This window comes from Ascaphus truei, chromosome 21 (assembly GCF_040206685.1).
Source record: "Ascaphus truei isolate aAscTru1 chromosome 21, aAscTru1.hap1, whole genome shotgun sequence".
Classification (NCBI taxonomy): domain Eukaryota; kingdom Metazoa; phylum Chordata; class Amphibia; order Anura; family Ascaphidae; genus Ascaphus; species Ascaphus truei.
Genome location: NC_134503.1, coordinates 18,819,231 through 18,836,325, shown reverse-complemented (window position 1 = coordinate 18,836,325; position 17,095 = coordinate 18,819,231). Strand labels below are relative to the sequence as shown.

The following is a 17,095-nucleotide window of genomic DNA, read 5'->3' as shown; positions in this document are numbered from 1 at the left end:
ACGGGGTCATGGCGTGACGTCACATGACCGCCGGAAAGGAAGGTAGGGGGGGCGTGAGCACCGGGGGAGTAGGCAGGGGGGTGGGGGCAGCACGAATAGTTTGCGCACCCCTGAAATAGGTGTCAGATTTGGGTAAGGCCGAGTCCATAGAAGGACAGGCCGCGCTGAGCCGTGCGGACGCTCCGCACTGAGCCCCTGCATCCTCCACGAGGATGTCTTTAGAGGGGGCTCACGCGAGCGTCCGCAGGCGTGCTGAGGCGCTGGATTTTTCAGCCGACAGCCAAGCTGTTTTTCAGAGCGCTGTCGGCTGAAAACATCAAATCAGCACGGAGCAGCGTCAACGTCACGGCGCCATGACGTTGACGTCGGTGCGTCGCGGGCGATTGGCCCAGCGACATCACTGCCCCGCCTCCCTCAGTCTCCCCCCGCCTCCGATCGCGCCTGCTGGCTCACCTGCATGGGCATGAAATCGCGCAGATTTCAGCAGGCGAGCCTCAGCGTCAGCGCGCCTCAGCCCTGCTACCCCCTCTATGGCCCCAGCCTAACAAACATGTAATAATTACAGATCCTCCAACATTTGGCACATACAAATAGGTACACTTTACTTACTAAGTCAGTGCAAGGATCATTCAAACAACTTACACGAGGGGGCAGGAGTGTGTCACGGGGGGGGCAGGAGCAGTGGTGGGATTCAGCCGGTTCGCACCGGTTCGTGCGAACCTGTTCCTAGGATTTCTGAAGTTCACCGAAGCGGTGCTTAACAGTCGGCGGGAGATGGTATGCGGCGGCGGGAGATGGTATGCGGCGGCGGGAGATGGTATGCGGCAGGCTTAAAGTATTAGCTGGTAGTAGAATTACTTGAGTGAGAGTCAGAGCAGGACTGCAGGGGAGGTGCGCCATCTAGCAGTCTGACACGGAACTTCCGGTGTCTGCTGCTATTATAGAGCGCTCCTCACCTCCTGCTGCTCCCGCGCGACTCGAGATTCTACTACCAGCTAATATTTTAAGCCGAGGGAGCCCTCCCTGTGCCTGTGGCCACCCATATAGGCATGGAGGATGGGGCGGGGGGGAGGACTGGGAGAGATGTAAGGGGGGCTGGGAGAGATGTGAGGGGGGCTGGGGGAGATGTGAGGGGGGCTGGGGGAGATGTGAGGGGGGCTGGGGGAGATGTGAGATGTGAGGGGGGCTGGGAGAGAGATGAGGGGGGCTGGGAGAGAGATGAGGGGGGCTGGGGGAGATGTGAGGGGGGGCTGGGGGAGATGTGATGAGGGGGAATGGGGGAGATATGGTGATGATAATGAGAGGGACTGGGGGAGAAGCTGTTGATGATGATGATGAGGTGGAGAAGCTGCTGCTGATTTTTCACTGTGAAAGGGCGGTAAGGTGAGAACCGGTTGGTAAAATTTCTGAATCCCACCACTGGGCAGCAGTGTGACCCGAGGGGGCAGGAGTGTGACCCGGGGGGGCAGACGGTGGAGCAGGGCGGTGACACGACGGAGCAGGAGTGTGACACAACGGAGCAGGAGTGTGACACGACTAAGCAGGGTTTATGGTTTCAGGGTCTCCAGTCAGCATCAGCTTGACCTCTTGACAGGCTAGAGGAGATGGAAGGGGGGCTGGGAGAGATGTGAGATTTGAGGGGGAGATGTGAGATTTGAGGGGGTTTGGGAGAGATATGAGGTGTCGGGGAGGCTGGGAGAGATGTGAGGGGGGCTGGGGGAGATGTGAGGGGGGCTGGGGGAGATGTGAGGGGGGCTGGGGGAGATATGAGGGGGGCTGGGGTGAGATGTGAGGGGGGCTGGGAGAGATGTGAGGGGGTCTGGGAGAGATGTGAGATTTGAGGGGGTTTGGGAGAGATGTGAGGTGTAAGGGAGGCTGGCAGAGAGGTGAGGGGGGCTGGGGGAGATGTGAGGGGAGGCTGGGGAAGATGTGATGAGGGGGAATGGGGGTGATATGGTGATGATGATGAGAGGGACTGGGGGAGAAGCTGTTGATGATGAGGTGGAGAGGATGATGATGATGATGATGATGATGATGATGGGGAGAGCTGATGATGGTGATTTTTCACTTATTTATTTTTAGTCTTAAAACTCATGCCTTTCCTAGTCTCTGGCTTCTGCAGGCTGCTTGTAGATCTGCTCTGGGCTCTGTGTAAAGCGCCCATGTTAACCTCCCGACGCTTAATATTTAAACGCTTCTATCTACAAAGCAGCACATTGGATTTTAAAGATAAAAATGAGGTGAGAGAGAACCGGTTGCTAAAATTTCTGAATCCCACCACTGGGCAGGAGTGTGACCCGAGGGGGCAGGAGTGTGACCCGGCGGAGCAGGATGGTGACACGGCGAAGCAGGACGGTGACACGGCGGAGCAGGGTTTATGACTGTTTCAGGGTCTCCGGTCAGCATCAGCTTGACCTCTTGACAGAGCTGTTTTAAACATATTAGGATATAAAAATAAATCCAGAAATACACTGGTAACACGGATCTTCGCATACAATAAAGTGCAACTCCAGACAAGGGAAAAAATATATTAACCTTTAATAGTCAGCTTAGCAATGGTATAGGATCACGTATAGGATCAGGTAAGTACTGTAAGTGCGTCTGCAAGGAGTTAAGGCCGGTCAGGGCATATGCGGTGTTTCGTATCAGTCACAGAACTACCCATATACTTCTTTAAAGAGGTGTGTTTAACACAGGACTTTTAGTTTCACTTTATACTCCTCCTGATCAGGTCTTGCACTGAAAATCCTCGTCTAGTTTCCCATTAGGATTACTGCGTTGATCAATACTTTTGCATGGGCTTTTAAAATCCCTTTAGTAGTCCCTGACAATAGCTGTATGTATATATCGCTTTAATATAATATGCTTTCTGCAGCACAGGTTGCAAGCTGAAACTTGTCCAAATCCTATAACCTGAAACATAGTATGAGCCTGTGTTATATGGCTGAGTTCTTCCACTGGTATTACAACCCCAGCACCGTGGAGGTTAATCCCTCCCCCATGTGCGTCTGTGGGGTGTCTGGGATGCAAATAGATAGTCCCCTACAGATGTTATTTCCTGCATAAAGGGGCAGTATTGAGGCTGTAGTTAAAATGCAGCTGCTGTAAACTTTCTTCTTTCTGCCACTGCCTGGCTGAGGGGTTAGTGTCTGGGTCTTTCCCCTTAAGGAGGAGGGAATGAGAACAAGAGTGTGTAATAAGCATCCACAGGCCAAGCTGCATCCTTTCTAAACAAGCCCCCTGGCCCTAGCCTGTAAGATCCCAGCAACAGGACCAAGTAATGTGACTCAGCCCTCCTCCTCCTGCTGCTGCTGAGCATTTGAAGGGGGCCTGCCTAGGGGTAGCTTCTGGCCGGATTAGGAAGGAGAGGAGATGGGAGGCTGCTTCTCACGCCGCCGGGCAAGAGGTAGGTACAAGGCAGCAGCCAACGTGCTTTAAAAAAAAAAAAAAAAAGTAGTGGTACTGTGTGTGTGTTGTGTCAGCTACTCTTCTGCAAAATGGATCACAACTGTATAGGACTTTTTTTTTCTGTAGGAAGAGACGGGGAAACACCCTTTTTTTGGGGGTGTTTTTTATTTTGGTGTTTTTTTATATATTATTTATTTATTTATAAAAATGTTTTACCAGGAAGTAATACATTGAGTGTTACCCCTCGTTTTCAAGTATGTCCCAAGAAAAGAGGCTTGTATGCCTAAACTTCTATATATGATATTCAGCGCGTGGGGTTAACCCATCCGCTGCTGGGAAGGGCTTTAGCATGTTGGGGTGAGAAACAGAGGGCGTGACCCTTTGCCATTCCCCAATTGCACTTCTATATTTTTATTTTAAAGTAGGTTTTTGCCTTTTTTTTGTATCCAGTAGGAGAGTTATTGATGCTATCTAGTTTGTTGTAGGAGAGTTATTGATGCTATCTAGTTTGTTGTTTGCAGAAATCCACCCCCCCCCACACCCCCCAGAAGCATATGAATTTCTCTAATAGTAATAATTACAGTTAGTATCTTTGCTCCTGAGCATGTCTGCATTCTTTCCTCCGTTAAAGTTGCCTGTAATATAAGCATCTATATAGGGATCTAAATCCACTTGGATTGTAAGCTCTGCGGGGCAGGGATTGCCTTTCCTATTGTCTGACTTTGTCGCACTTATTGTATTATAATTCCCGGTACTGTATTGTCTGTTTTGTAAGTACACCGTGAGCGCTATACAGTATAAAAAAAGATATACATTCATATCTGCAGTGCCATTAAGAACTATCTTGACTTGTGAAAGAGCCTTCAAGAAGAGTAGGGAGGGTGTTGCATGGCTAAATGCTTCCACTTTATTGCAAGACCAGGGCCTGTTTGTAAGTAAAACAGGGGACTTAACCCTTTTGCTACCAGAAGTGCCGGCGAAAGAGTTTACAGAGTAAGAAATAAATCAAAACAATAGTCACACGCCACAATTATTTAACAGAATAAAATCTGGACGCTCGTTACTGCCGCATTTTATAATCAGTGTTGGGTTGTCTTCACCCAGTTTGAATTTTTGGCTGCGCTCCCGCTGGCGCTGATATCGCGCTCATGCTTGAGAGCAGTGGTGTCACCAACTCTCAAAAGCATGAGCGCAGGGTGTCCTGCCTAATTTTGGAAGCGGGAGCGGGGGGCATGGATCCGGGGTGTGTGTCTGTGTGTCTCTGTGTGTGTCTGTGTGCGTGTCTGGCTGTGTGCGTGTCTGGCTGTGTGCGTGTCTGGCTGTGTTCTGTGTGCACTTACCTCAGCTGAGCATGTGTCAATCTCAATTTTTTTTGGTCTCCCCAAGCACCGAGCTTGGGAGAGCGTACATGCACGAGCGCGCACACGCCGCGTGAACGGGCTGATTCACACTCTCAGAAGAGAAAGTGTGAAGCGATGAGAGTACTAAGCGCGCTCAGTGCCCGACGGGACGAAGCCTTAGATCCTAAGCTCCTCGGGACAGGGACCTTCCTATTGCCTCAATGTGTCCTATATTATATGGACTCTTGTTATACAAATTTCTTCTCCTCCCTCCCACATTGTACCGCGTCGCGGAATGTTAGCACCATACAAATAAGAGAGACATACGATGTGTGGTGCGGCAGCTGAGTTTGTATCCTATAGTAATGGCACATATCGTAGGGGGGGCAGTTTACAATACATACTACTATTCATGTATGTTTATTCACAATAATATATATTTATTTCTTAGATTGAGCTATATATATCACAAAACCTAAATTAATATGGTTACTAGTCCCCTGTCGCCTTGTGGCATCAGTAATCCTCAAAGAATATTAACGGAATGAAGATGAGATTTTTTTTTTCTGATAAGACTAGTTGTAGTCTGCATGGAAAACAGCTCTGTGCTACCTGGAGGAGAGGGGGGGGGGGGGGGGGAAGTGAGGCTAAACAGGTGCTGCCATGTGAACACTCTACTGCAGGCTTTTGGGCCTATTTAAATATAAAATATAATGGGGGGGAAAAACAGCTAGGAAAAATATAAGAACTAATCTGCTCCCAGAGCTCACTTTCAGAGTATGTTATATTGGGGGAAACGGTACCTTTCTATAGCAGTAAATAGATCTCAGTGGAAAGATGTTTGCATTTATCGTAACACGCAGGAGCTGATTGGAGGTGAAATGTGACCCGGGCATTTCACCTACCTGCCCTCCTCCAGCGATATCACGGTGTTGTGACGTTGCGTCGCCATGACAATGTAGCATCACATGGCGCCAAGGTTGCCACTACTCCCGGGTCTCACCCGGAAACTACAGATTTTGGCCACGTGTTTCCAGGTTACGGGTTTACATAGTAAACCTTCGGGTCGTGGTAACCCTGGGCGGGCGGCGGCGTCTCCCGACATCCGCCCCTGCAACTACTGGCAATATGGCAGCGCCGCGTTGCCATGCCAACGGAAACGCCACGTAACAGCATTACATGACGCCCGTTGCTATGCGATAATGACTTCATGCGTCGCCACGTCATGGCAACTTAATGCCGCGTCACGTCAAATAGCGTCCCGTTGTCATGACAACGCAGCGTCTCTTGACGCAGCCACATTGAAGTGAGTTGCAGCGGGAAGATTCCGGGAGGACGCCAGAGGTAAGTGCCTTTAATTAAAATAAATTAATAATCTCCGGGTTGGCCTTCAGTCGCAGGTGGCAACCCAGCATGGCGCCACGACGTCGATGGAGGAGGGCTCCGCACTCTCTCCCCAGGCAATCGGTCTCATTGCGCGGGGTCTCGGTAACTGTGATGCATTGCACAGCACCGGCCCACGGGCGTGCTGTGGCCCCAGCCCATGGATCCACTGGGCATTTGCCCAGTGTACTGATGTGTCAGCAGGGGGCAGAGGATTGGCACGTCTAGAAAAGTGCCACCGTTTTGGTTCGTAATAGATTTTTGTGAAATTTGGCATCACTTGTTTTAAACCGCTGTTAATTTGACTATAAATTAGATACCATTTTCTATAGATCAAACAGAGGAGCCGCGATGGGGTGTGAATGGGTTAATGATAATGTCGGCCATTTATACTGCAGTTGCTGATCTTTAATGCTACACACACTGAGACACACACAACACACAGGCAGGCACTGATACACACACAACACACAAAGACAGGCACTGATACACACACACACACACTACACAAACAGTACACACAGACACAGGCACTGATACACAACACCACACATGGACACTGACACACAGTACACACACAACAACACAAATACACACGGACACTGTACCCACAGACATTGATACTCACAGAATAGACATAAATACATTGACTGATGTATACACACAACACAGATATACACAGTGATATTTACAGATGTGCATTAAGATTTTCACACCTGTGCAAAGATACACCCGCACACCTGTGCAAAGATACACCCGCACACCTTCTTATCAGTGGTCAAAGTAGTGATACTATGATACTGTGCCTGACTTAAAAGAAAAAGCTTAATTTATTTTAACATGGGGGCAAATCTCTTTTGGACCATATTTTAGAAAGATGAACACGGCATTTATGCTTAAGCAGAGGAGGAGAGAGTCTTCCTAATATAAAGCTATTTATCTTTAAATGGAAGGTGAAAGTGGAAACGTGTAATTAAAAAATGAGTCAATCCGGGGATACACCTTTAAAAAAAAACCAGCGGTCCTCCCGGAATGTAAATAAAACCGCTGTGATACTCTAAGGCTGGGGCCATAGAGGGGTGAGGAGTTCCGAGCCGCGCTGACGCTGAGGCTCGCCTGCTGAAATCTGCGCGATTTCATGCCCATGCAGGCGAGCCAGCGGGCGCGATCGGAGGCGGGGGGAGACTGAGGGAGGCGGGGCAGTGACGTCGCTGGGCCAATGGCCCGCGACGCGTCGACGTCACGGTGCCGTGACGTTGACGCAGCTCCGCGCTGATTGGATGTTTTCAGCCGACAGCGCGCTGAAAAACAGGTTGGCTGTCGGCTGACAATTCCAGCGCCTTAGCACGCCTGCGGACGCTCGCGTGAGCCCCCTCTTAAGGCATCCTCATTGAGGATGCAGGGGCTCAGCGCGGAGCGTCCGCACGGCTCAGCGCGGCCTGTCCTTCTATGGACTCGGCCTAAGGTTATATATAAGAGAAGGGAGTGGCTCAGTGAGTAAAGACAATGACTGACACTGAGATTGTTGCAGAGGAGCCTGGTTCAATTCCCGGTGTCGGCTCCTTGTGACCTTGGGCAAGTCACTTTATCTCCCTGTGCCTCAGGCGCCAAAAAATAGATTGTAAGCTCCACGGGGCAGGGACCACAGCCTGCAAAATGTCTCTGTAAAGCTCTGCGTACAACTAGCACATGCTATTATTATAAAATAAAAAAGCAATGGCACTCACTGTTCCTCTCCTTACTATCCCTCTTCAGCCCCTGCTCATTATACTGGGAGATACTGCTGAGATAGTATATAGAAGCTACGACCTGTGACCCCATCTGGATCAAGGGGGGTCAGATAAAATTGCCGGTGGTTTAAATATTCTATTCGGGGCAATGTGTGGCTCTCAGATGTGTGCAGGAAAATGGGTTTCCAAGTATGCCCTGTAGTGATTCACTTTGCGTTTTCTGTGTGTAATGTTGCACTATGTACAGAGACAGCTTGGGTGTTTAACCATAAGGCCACGCCCATACAGCGAGCGCACGCGCGGCGTGATCAACAGGCCGCACGTCTATGAGGCAGGCCATAGAGCGCGCGACAGCATGGTCAAGTGTGAGGTTCAGCCAATGAGGGCGAACCGCTCACGTGACGCCACGCACTTTGATCGGCCGTGAAAATCACGGGACACGGCCGTCGCCTGTGAAAAACAAAATCTCAAATCTCTTGATGAGACAGAAGCTTTGCAGCACGTCGCGGCGCTAGCGTCGCGATTGGTATGTGCGCTTCCATTGCATTTGATTGTTTTGTTTTGAAGCTGTGCGCCGTCGCGCGCGATTTCTGGTATAATCGCGGCCTAATACAGAGACACTGATACACTCACAAAGGTACTGGTACACACAGTCTACACAAAGATGTACTGATGTATAGGGATTTGCACATTCAGATATACACACAGAACCACACATGATTATTTGTATATATATGTATGTGTGTTGAACTTGTGCCTGTGCTTTTTTGCTTCATCCACCACTGGATGAAGGCCACCCCAATGATTTTCCGGGTTGAAGCCTTTATTGCCATGTCTGCCTCATTTGCATGTTAGCATGGACCTTTTCCCACTTTAGCTGGGTATATTATTTAAGCTGTCATAGTATGTGTAGCAGTCCCCCTCCTTACCTCCAGCTCAGCTGGCCGGCGGAGCGCCACGCGATCAGGGAGTTTATCAGGGTGGCCATTTTGTGTCAAGGCGCGCATACGCAATATCGGCAGCGCGGCGGCCATTTTGAATGGCTCTGCACGGACTGAAACGGAACTACGAGTCCCAGAATCCTCGGGGGGGAGGGTTGAACACGTGGGCTGATCCAGCCAATGGAATGTATGCAGCATGGAGGAGCAGGATATCCTTTACGGGAGACCGCAAATCAGTCTGACGAAGGCGGTAAGGGAAGAGGTAGTGTCCAGTGAGCTAGTAAGCCCCTGGACTAGGCCAGACTTCCCCGCAGGCCCAAGTTAGGCCCTGAGCCCAAATTCTAGTTCTGTATTGTTGTGAAGGACCCAGATAGGGATCCTCCCCACCTTAGAATTACAGCTGCCCTCTGGAACACAGTCAGGAGACTGGATGTGAGCCCTGGCAGGCCGGCTGGCCCGTGTCTCCCAGCCCCAGGACCCAAGATGGCTGCTGCCCACGGGAGTGAGGGAGATGTGGCAGGCATCGGACGGGACGGCCGCCTAGATGAGGTACAGTGACCGCAGAGGGGTTACCACTACTATATAAACCAAACAAAATGACTATATAGCCACATACTAGCAACACTCACTAAAACTGCCCTAAACTGCAAACTAAAACAAAATAGAAGTGCAAGGCAGCAACAGAACTGTAGAAAATGCCAAACGCTGCAAGAAAAAAAACCCACAGCAGCTGTAAACACGCTTCAGAAGTTCCGACGATCGGAAGCAACGCCAAAGCACACAGGCGCAGCGGACTCGCAAACGCCATCTCACTCCCCGCAAGGCTCGCCTGGGCAGGGTAAGGAAAAAGACTCTCAAATGGCTGAGGGAAAGATAGAATATGCTACAAAGACTGATCTGACTAACCTAGCAACCAAAGATGACATACAAAAACTGTTAACAGATTTTAACATTAATGTTTCAAACCGAACTATCTAAGATCAAAAAGGATGTTGTTACTCTGCGAGATAGGGTAGATGACCTGGAGAAAGAAGCAGGAACGGTCACAGCAGTGCAGGATCATGTAACTCACAAAGTGCAAGAACAGGACGAGACTATACAAAACATGCTCCTGCATATAGAAGATTTGGATAATAGGGGGAGACGCTCTAATATAAGGATCAGGGGTATACCTGAAACGGTGGAATCCCAAGAATTAGTCCCATATCTACAAAAACAACTCTCTCACATGACGGACGCAACACAGGAGCGGACCTGGAAGATGGACAGGGCACGCAGAGCGCTGAGACCCAGAACTAGACCATCAGACCCCCGAGAGACATTGTTGTTAAGATGCAAGCCTTCCTGGAAAAAGAACTAATTATGCAGAAAGGACAGAATTACAGCTGCCCTGCCGCGCCGGGGGACAGACGTCCACGTGGTGGACTGCGACCTTGGACGAGAGCTGCACGTGGCAGCAGAGAGGTGGAACCCTCCGGCTGGAGACGTCGCCGCGGCCTGGATAAGGTGTGAGGGGAGTTGTGTTGGTGGCCCCGCTGCGTGGGACCTGATCCAGCTTCCTCCTTCCATTATTGTCTGGTTAGGTCTGTGACCAGGAAGGTACCACCGTGTACCAACACGGGGGTAGTGCTAACTCGCACTTGGGTGGGATTGCTTGTGCGGACACCGGGGTTATAGGTGCCCAGGCACCCTCCGTACTTTGGGGGGAAACACTCCGGGTTTTGTATTATTGCATTGAGTGTGTGTGTGTGTGTGTGTGTGTGTGTGTGTGTGTGTGTGTGTGTATATATATATATATATATATATATATAATTCCACAGAAGCAGCCGGCACTCCACTTGCAAGTAGAAAAAATTGGGTGCTTGTCCCATAAAGCAATAATAAACCATACGATACCGTTTGAAGCACGAGATCAGGAGACAGCACTCTGGTAAGTTTGATCACAAGTTTTTGTATTGAAAAAGACACATAAACCGACGTTTCGGTCCCCCAGTGGGACCGCACCACCTTGAGAAAGGTCCCACTGGGGGACCGAAACGTCAGTGTATGTGTCTTTTTCAATACAAAAACTTGTGATCAAACTTACCAGAGTGCTGTCTCCTATACATTTGCTCACCCCGGGCGAGTAGATTTAACCCCCGGGCGAGTAAATATTGGCCCAAGCAGCACACGTTTGGTACTAGGTGGCGAGTAGATTTTTTTGTGTGGCGAGTAGATTTTTTGGTGATTTGTCAACCACTGTATATATATATATCCCTTTGGCATAGGGGGTTACATATGGTTAAACCTACCAGCATAAGTGCCACTATACATCCTCCTGAACACCCATTGCCACCTGCCCTACCTTGAGGCAATACTTTGCTGAGCAATGTGCACAACTGCGTGAAACGCGTTGGAGGTTCCTGCATCTTTTGTTTTAGCATGTTGCTGATGGCCAAATAAATACTTTTATTGCGATCTCGCTCCCATCGTGTTTTCTTCAGGGCATGCGCTGCTTTATTCCCTACCCCATGGGAATCCTTCCGGTATTTATGAGCAATGAAGCATCTCCTTTTTAGGATGCCAGCCAAGTGACTTTCAGAGAGATACTGTACAGGATAGCCCGGCTGAAGGATTTCTAAAGCTTTCCACTGACTTGCATTGTGAAGAGGGGAATCTTTCCATAGAGGAAGCAGGAAAATGATTAATATTTCAGCAACAATTCAGAGATTCTCCCCAATAAGGAGGTTGATTTGGTCCATATGGCTCTCGGGGCAGAAGTAGCAGCCTCCCTCTCCGCAGTGACAGGGTTACACATTGCATGTGAGCTGTGACACAGTGAAACAGCTCTGCTCTCTTTTTAGAACACATTGCACATTCTGTAGCCTCTGTACTGTACCTGTTAAGTCTCTTGGGCGTGTGTGTTGGGGAAATGTAACAATAACCCAAATCCTGCTACATACCTGCAGGAAAAACAAACCGAAATTCAAAGAACACGTTAGAATTCGTCACCCTGTATCTTGGCTAAATTTAAGTACAGCGACAGAATAGAAGAGGGGACCAAGGGGGATGTGGGCCAAAGTGATTTGCTTAGGGTCATGAAGAATTCACACAATCATTCAAACCAGGTTCACCCACATCAACTACTGATATTACCACTGTACTACTGCTTTATTTAACTCTATTTTATGGAGAGGTATACTTATTATAATCTTTTATTTATAATGCACCATCATATTCTGCAGTACAGTGCAATGGGGGTAACAAAATGACAAACAGAATGACGTACCAAATAAGAACAGATACAGATGATAATGAGGACCCTGTTCGTGAGAGCTTACAATTTAGAGGGAATAAGGGACATAAACACAATCGCAGCAAGCTCCAACCCACCACAATAAATATATCAAAAGGAGTGCTACTGAGCGCGGCCAAATGTATACAACAGAAGACAAAAATACCCAATGCTACATCCAATGTGACAAAATACATAGTGAAATACTTCAATGTTAGTATTCTCATAAGTAAGGGTCATTTATTTAAACCCTTTGGCCAAAGCGTTATAAGCCTGCAAGCCCCGTCACGGCGTGACCAGTATGCAGGTCCTAACACTACCTGTGAGAATGCATGAAAAGACCTACTACTTAAAATAATTAGGGACATAGTTGAAACAAAAGGTAAAAGTGCAAACATTTTGCCAAAGTTTGAATCCACTGCGAAAATGGAATTGTGTTTGAGAAAGGGGGAGCGAGTGGGGGAGAGGGAGCGGCGGAGGAGAGAGGGAGAGCGGGTGGGGGAGAGAGGGAGGTATAGTCGTATTTTACTAGAGTCCCAACTGCTAGACATACCTCCCCAAACACACCTTTCATACATCGTGGGGGAAAGCCTTTGCACAAAAAGGAGCACACCTGCAAATTTAAAATTGGCATATTTTCCCAGTATCTCAGGTGTACTCCTTTTTGTACACAATACTGTAGTTGTATAAAGGTGTGTGTGTGTGTGTGTACATACATACATACATACATACATACATACATACATACATACATACATACATACATTCTCAGTGTTTGCGATATAGAAATGTTTTAAAATATCGCCCATCTCTACTCTCCGCGGGACTAAGTAAGGCTCAGGATGGAGTTTGGTCCATCCGCGCAGCTGGTCCAGTTTGGGTTTGAGGGTGTGGATGTTAGGATGGTGTCAGATGGCATAGAGTTTGGTCCAGCCGAACAGATACCTCTCGTGTCCCTGATGTATGCGTATGGGATATGTTGTTCTACTGCAGCGGTGGCCTGTCCTCGAGCCACCAACAGGTCTGGTTTTCAGGATATCCCTGCTTCAGCACAGGTGGCTCAGTCAGAATGACTGAGCTACCTGTACTGCAGCAGGGATATCCTGAAAACCAGACCCGTTGGTGGCCCTTGCGGACTGGAGTTGGCCACCCCTGCTTTGTTGTCAATATGGCAAAGGAGTATTATTTTGGTGGCAGGAGATGTCCATGAGGCCTGTATCTGTGTGGGGGTGGAGACATCCAAGTTTCCATCTGATGTCTCTGATACAGTGTTTTTTAACCAGGGTTCCTAGGAACACTTGGGTTCCCTGGCATCCCTAAAGGGTTCCCTGCAATTTTCTGCTCATTTGAAAATTTGTGTCAAATACAGAAGAATTTACAATGCATCTGATCTCAGACGCGCTATTAGAGAGGGTTGGGGTCCATTACAACAGCGGTGCGCAAACTGGGGGGGCGCAACCCGGGGGCGCGGGGTTTATAGAGTCCCTGCGCGCTTCCCGAAGGCACTTAAATTAAGTGCCGGGGGAGCTGCAGGGCCTCTGTAAACCTAACTTACCCCACTGCCTTACAATGCATCTGATCTCATTCGTGCTATTAGTGAGGGTTGGGGTTCCTTACAATGCATCTGATCTCAGACGCACTATTAGAGAGGGTTGGGGGTTTCTTAGAATTTCACTTGGGGTTCTTTAACCAAAAAAAGGTTGGAAACCACTGCTCTGATAGGTGTGTTGATGGTGTCCTGTGTTAGAAAGATATACTGTATACCAGGGGAGCACAAACTTTTGCTGCTGCCCCCCCTGCCTTACCTTGATGCGGCGTCAAATGACACAGCGGGATCATGTGACATCACGCCATGTGACCCACAGCGTAATTTGACGCCACGTTGCTGTGGCATGTGACGTCATGTCATTTGACACCTCGTTGCCATGGAGACGAGTCCTGAAGCCGGCAGAGTCAAGGTAAGTTGAGGTTGCAGAGGCCTCACACGATCCCCAGGCGTTTCATGTAAATGCCTTGGAGAAGAGCACATGGCCTCTGCAACCGCCCGCACCCCACTTTGCGCTCCCTTGCTGTATACCATAGATTTCTTTGTTACATAGTAGATGAGATTGAAAAAATACATATGTCCAAGTTCAACCTATGCTAAATATAGACTAAAGTTACTTTATCCTATATTTGGACTTACAGTATATTGATCCAGAGAGACAAAAAAAACCCCAGTGTCACATCATCTAATGATATCTCATAAGGGGGAAAAAAAATTCCCTTTTTACTCAAAATTTTGGCAATCAGATTACCCCCAGGATCAACATCCTTCCCATGTTTAGTTATTTGGTATATCCCTGTATACCTTTCCTTTGTAAAAAGATGTCCAACTTTTTTTTTTTAACAGATCTATTGTATCTGCCATCACAGTCTCCTTGGGTAATGAATCCCACATTGTAACTGCCCTTACTGTAAAGAACCCTTTCCTTTGTTGCCGGTGAAATCTCCTTTCCTCCAACCTTAATGCATGTATTATGGTAAGCGCGTGCGCAGCAATGGAACATACCTGTCTGCCTATGACAGTGTATCCACTGCCGACGCGCGCATGGCAGACAGCGTTGGCGCGGCAGCTTGGTGGAAACACAAAGAAATTTGTATTTTCGAGTGGCTGCCGTGTCACGTGAGACTTTGAGCCAATCACAGGAAGGTCTGCCCATGTGACATCATGGCCACGCCTCCTAGGCGTGCACGTCATCGCTTTGCCTGTACACACAACGCGCGCGTCGCGTGCTAGCACGCCCGGTATAATGTAAGTCTACGGTATGACCCAGTGTCGTTTGTACTGCTGTTGGGATAAATAGTTCTTTTGAAAGCTCCTTGTATTGTCCCCAAATATATTTGTATATAGTTATCATATACAGTACTCTCTTAGATGCCTCTTTTCTAATGTTATCAAATCTGTTGTTGGGGGACAAAGATGTGTCCAGTTCAAAGCCTTATAGACTTCCAGAAATCAAGAATGCAAGGAGCAGCAGAATTCTTTGCAGTGCAATGCTGTGATTCACCGATATCCAGTGACTTCAGTGATTGGAATGAAGTGGGCTCCAGAGAACACCAAATCTGGCTGTAAATGCCTGACTTGTATGCAGCCAGATTGGCTGTGGGGCGTGGGCTCATGTCTCTGTTGTCCGATCAGTCATGTTGGAGGTCTGAGGGTCAGACAACTCCCGGCACCAAGCTGGGCAGTGACAATCACAGCAAATAACATATGTTAGGGGTTGTAACATTCCTCATTGTGAAAAAATATATCTTCAAATAAAACAGTGTCGTCTATGGCTTCTTTAGTAATGTATGTCCCATTCAGATGCGTGAAATCTGGAGTGTACAGTCCAAAAAGGAAATCTGTTGAATAATTCTGATCTCGGGCTGATGCTCTATTGAAATGTATGGGACTATATTGATGTAGGCTCATTCATTTCCAAGCCTTAGTGAATGATCTCTATCACGGGTGTTCAACTCCCGTCTTCAGGGGGCCACCTCCAGTTCAGGTTTTCACAATATCCCTTCAGCACAGGTGGCACAGTCAGAATGATTGAGCCACCTGTGCTGAAGCAGGGATAGCCTGAAAACCTGACCTGTTGAGTGGTCTTGAGGACTGGAGTTCAGCACCCCTGATCTAGCGAGCGACACTGGCTTCCAATGAGGTGAGGCTTGCACCTACTAAGGGAGTGTGGGAAATAAGGCATAGTGGCTGTCCTTCCAGAAAAGTCTAATCCTGTTAACCCCATGCACTGTGTATTTCTGGCTCTCCGACAGAAAACAGGTTGCATCCTGTTGCTATACTGTATGTAGATTTGATCACATTGTCACCATCTGGTTAGGATTCAGTGTTCAGCTCTTTGAAGGTTTAGCTGGATTGAAGAAGTTTAGAGGTGTAGCTTGCATGCAGGACAGATCCCAACATGCAGGCTGGTGGAGTGAGGTCACTAAACTGTATATGGTTTCCTTGACAAATAGTGCCTGTAAATGTATTGCAGATCTGAATCGGATGACAGTGGCCTATATCCACAGAACTCCGTGAGATCAGGGCTCCTAACGTGATGTTACCTAAAACGGGAACGGATGTTATGTTCCCTGAGTTAACATGGTATCCTGAAAATAAATATATGCAAAAAAAATAGTCCGAACTCCAGCTTATTAACATTGGCTTAACATCTTCGAGTTATTCTTATCCAGATCCCGATGTAGGTATTTAGCTGATGTTGGGGAGAGGGCAGTAATGCCAGGATATTTTGTATGGTGCCCCTTACATCTGCATTATACCTGCAGACCCCCAATTACCCCACTGCACAAATGTACTGATACACACGCATAATGATGCACATACAGACACATTGATGTACACTCACATAATGACATACATATAGACACACTGATGCACACATTGCACAAACATTGATATCCTGCACATATAGACTCACTAACACACACTTGCATACATGGTGCACAGTCTAGGAACAGACTCACTGTTGTATACAATGGTTAACACAGATACCTGCCAGTCTTTGCAACTGACAGTTCCTGTGCCCCCTCTGTGCCCTTGGAGAAACTCTAAACAATAAAGGTATTAACCCAAATGATATGCAGAAATCTGTAGCAGCCTCTGAAAGATGATTGTCTCAGCTCGTATTGGTTATGTTCTTCAGGTGCTGAGGAGAGCCAGTTTGAGAACGATTTCCTGTCTGCCCATAACACCTATAGGAAAAAACATGGAGCATCCCCCCTCCAGCTTAACCGGGACCTCTGCCGATCCGCTCAGGAATGGGCCAATCATCTGCTGTCCATCCGAACCTTGAAACACAGCGGAACAGACAATGGAGAGAACCTGTTCTACAAATACAGCTCCAGCGCCAGAGAACTGCCAGGTACATGCAATGCGCTTGTTACCTACAGCACTGCCTAATATTCCCCCGCACAGCTAGGTCAGTGATCTGACTTTATAGCCCTAAATCCGAACTTGTACAACACTGCCTG

The 17,095-nt window shown here is 48.2% G+C and overlaps 1 protein-coding gene across 3 annotated transcripts in view; it reads left to right on the top strand.

Moving 5' to 3' along the window:
• LOC142472277 (uncharacterized) overlaps positions 1–17,095 on the top strand; it is a 114,028-nt gene that overhangs the window by 64,564 nt on the left and 32,369 nt on the right. For all 3 annotated transcript variants that reach the window (XM_075579244.1, XM_075579242.1, XM_075579243.1), the window contains one exon: positions 16,768–16,986. In XM_075579244.1, the coding sequence (XP_075435359.1) occupies positions 16,768–16,986 (219 nt within the window). The remainder of the gene's footprint in view (positions 1–16,767; positions 16,987–17,095) is intronic.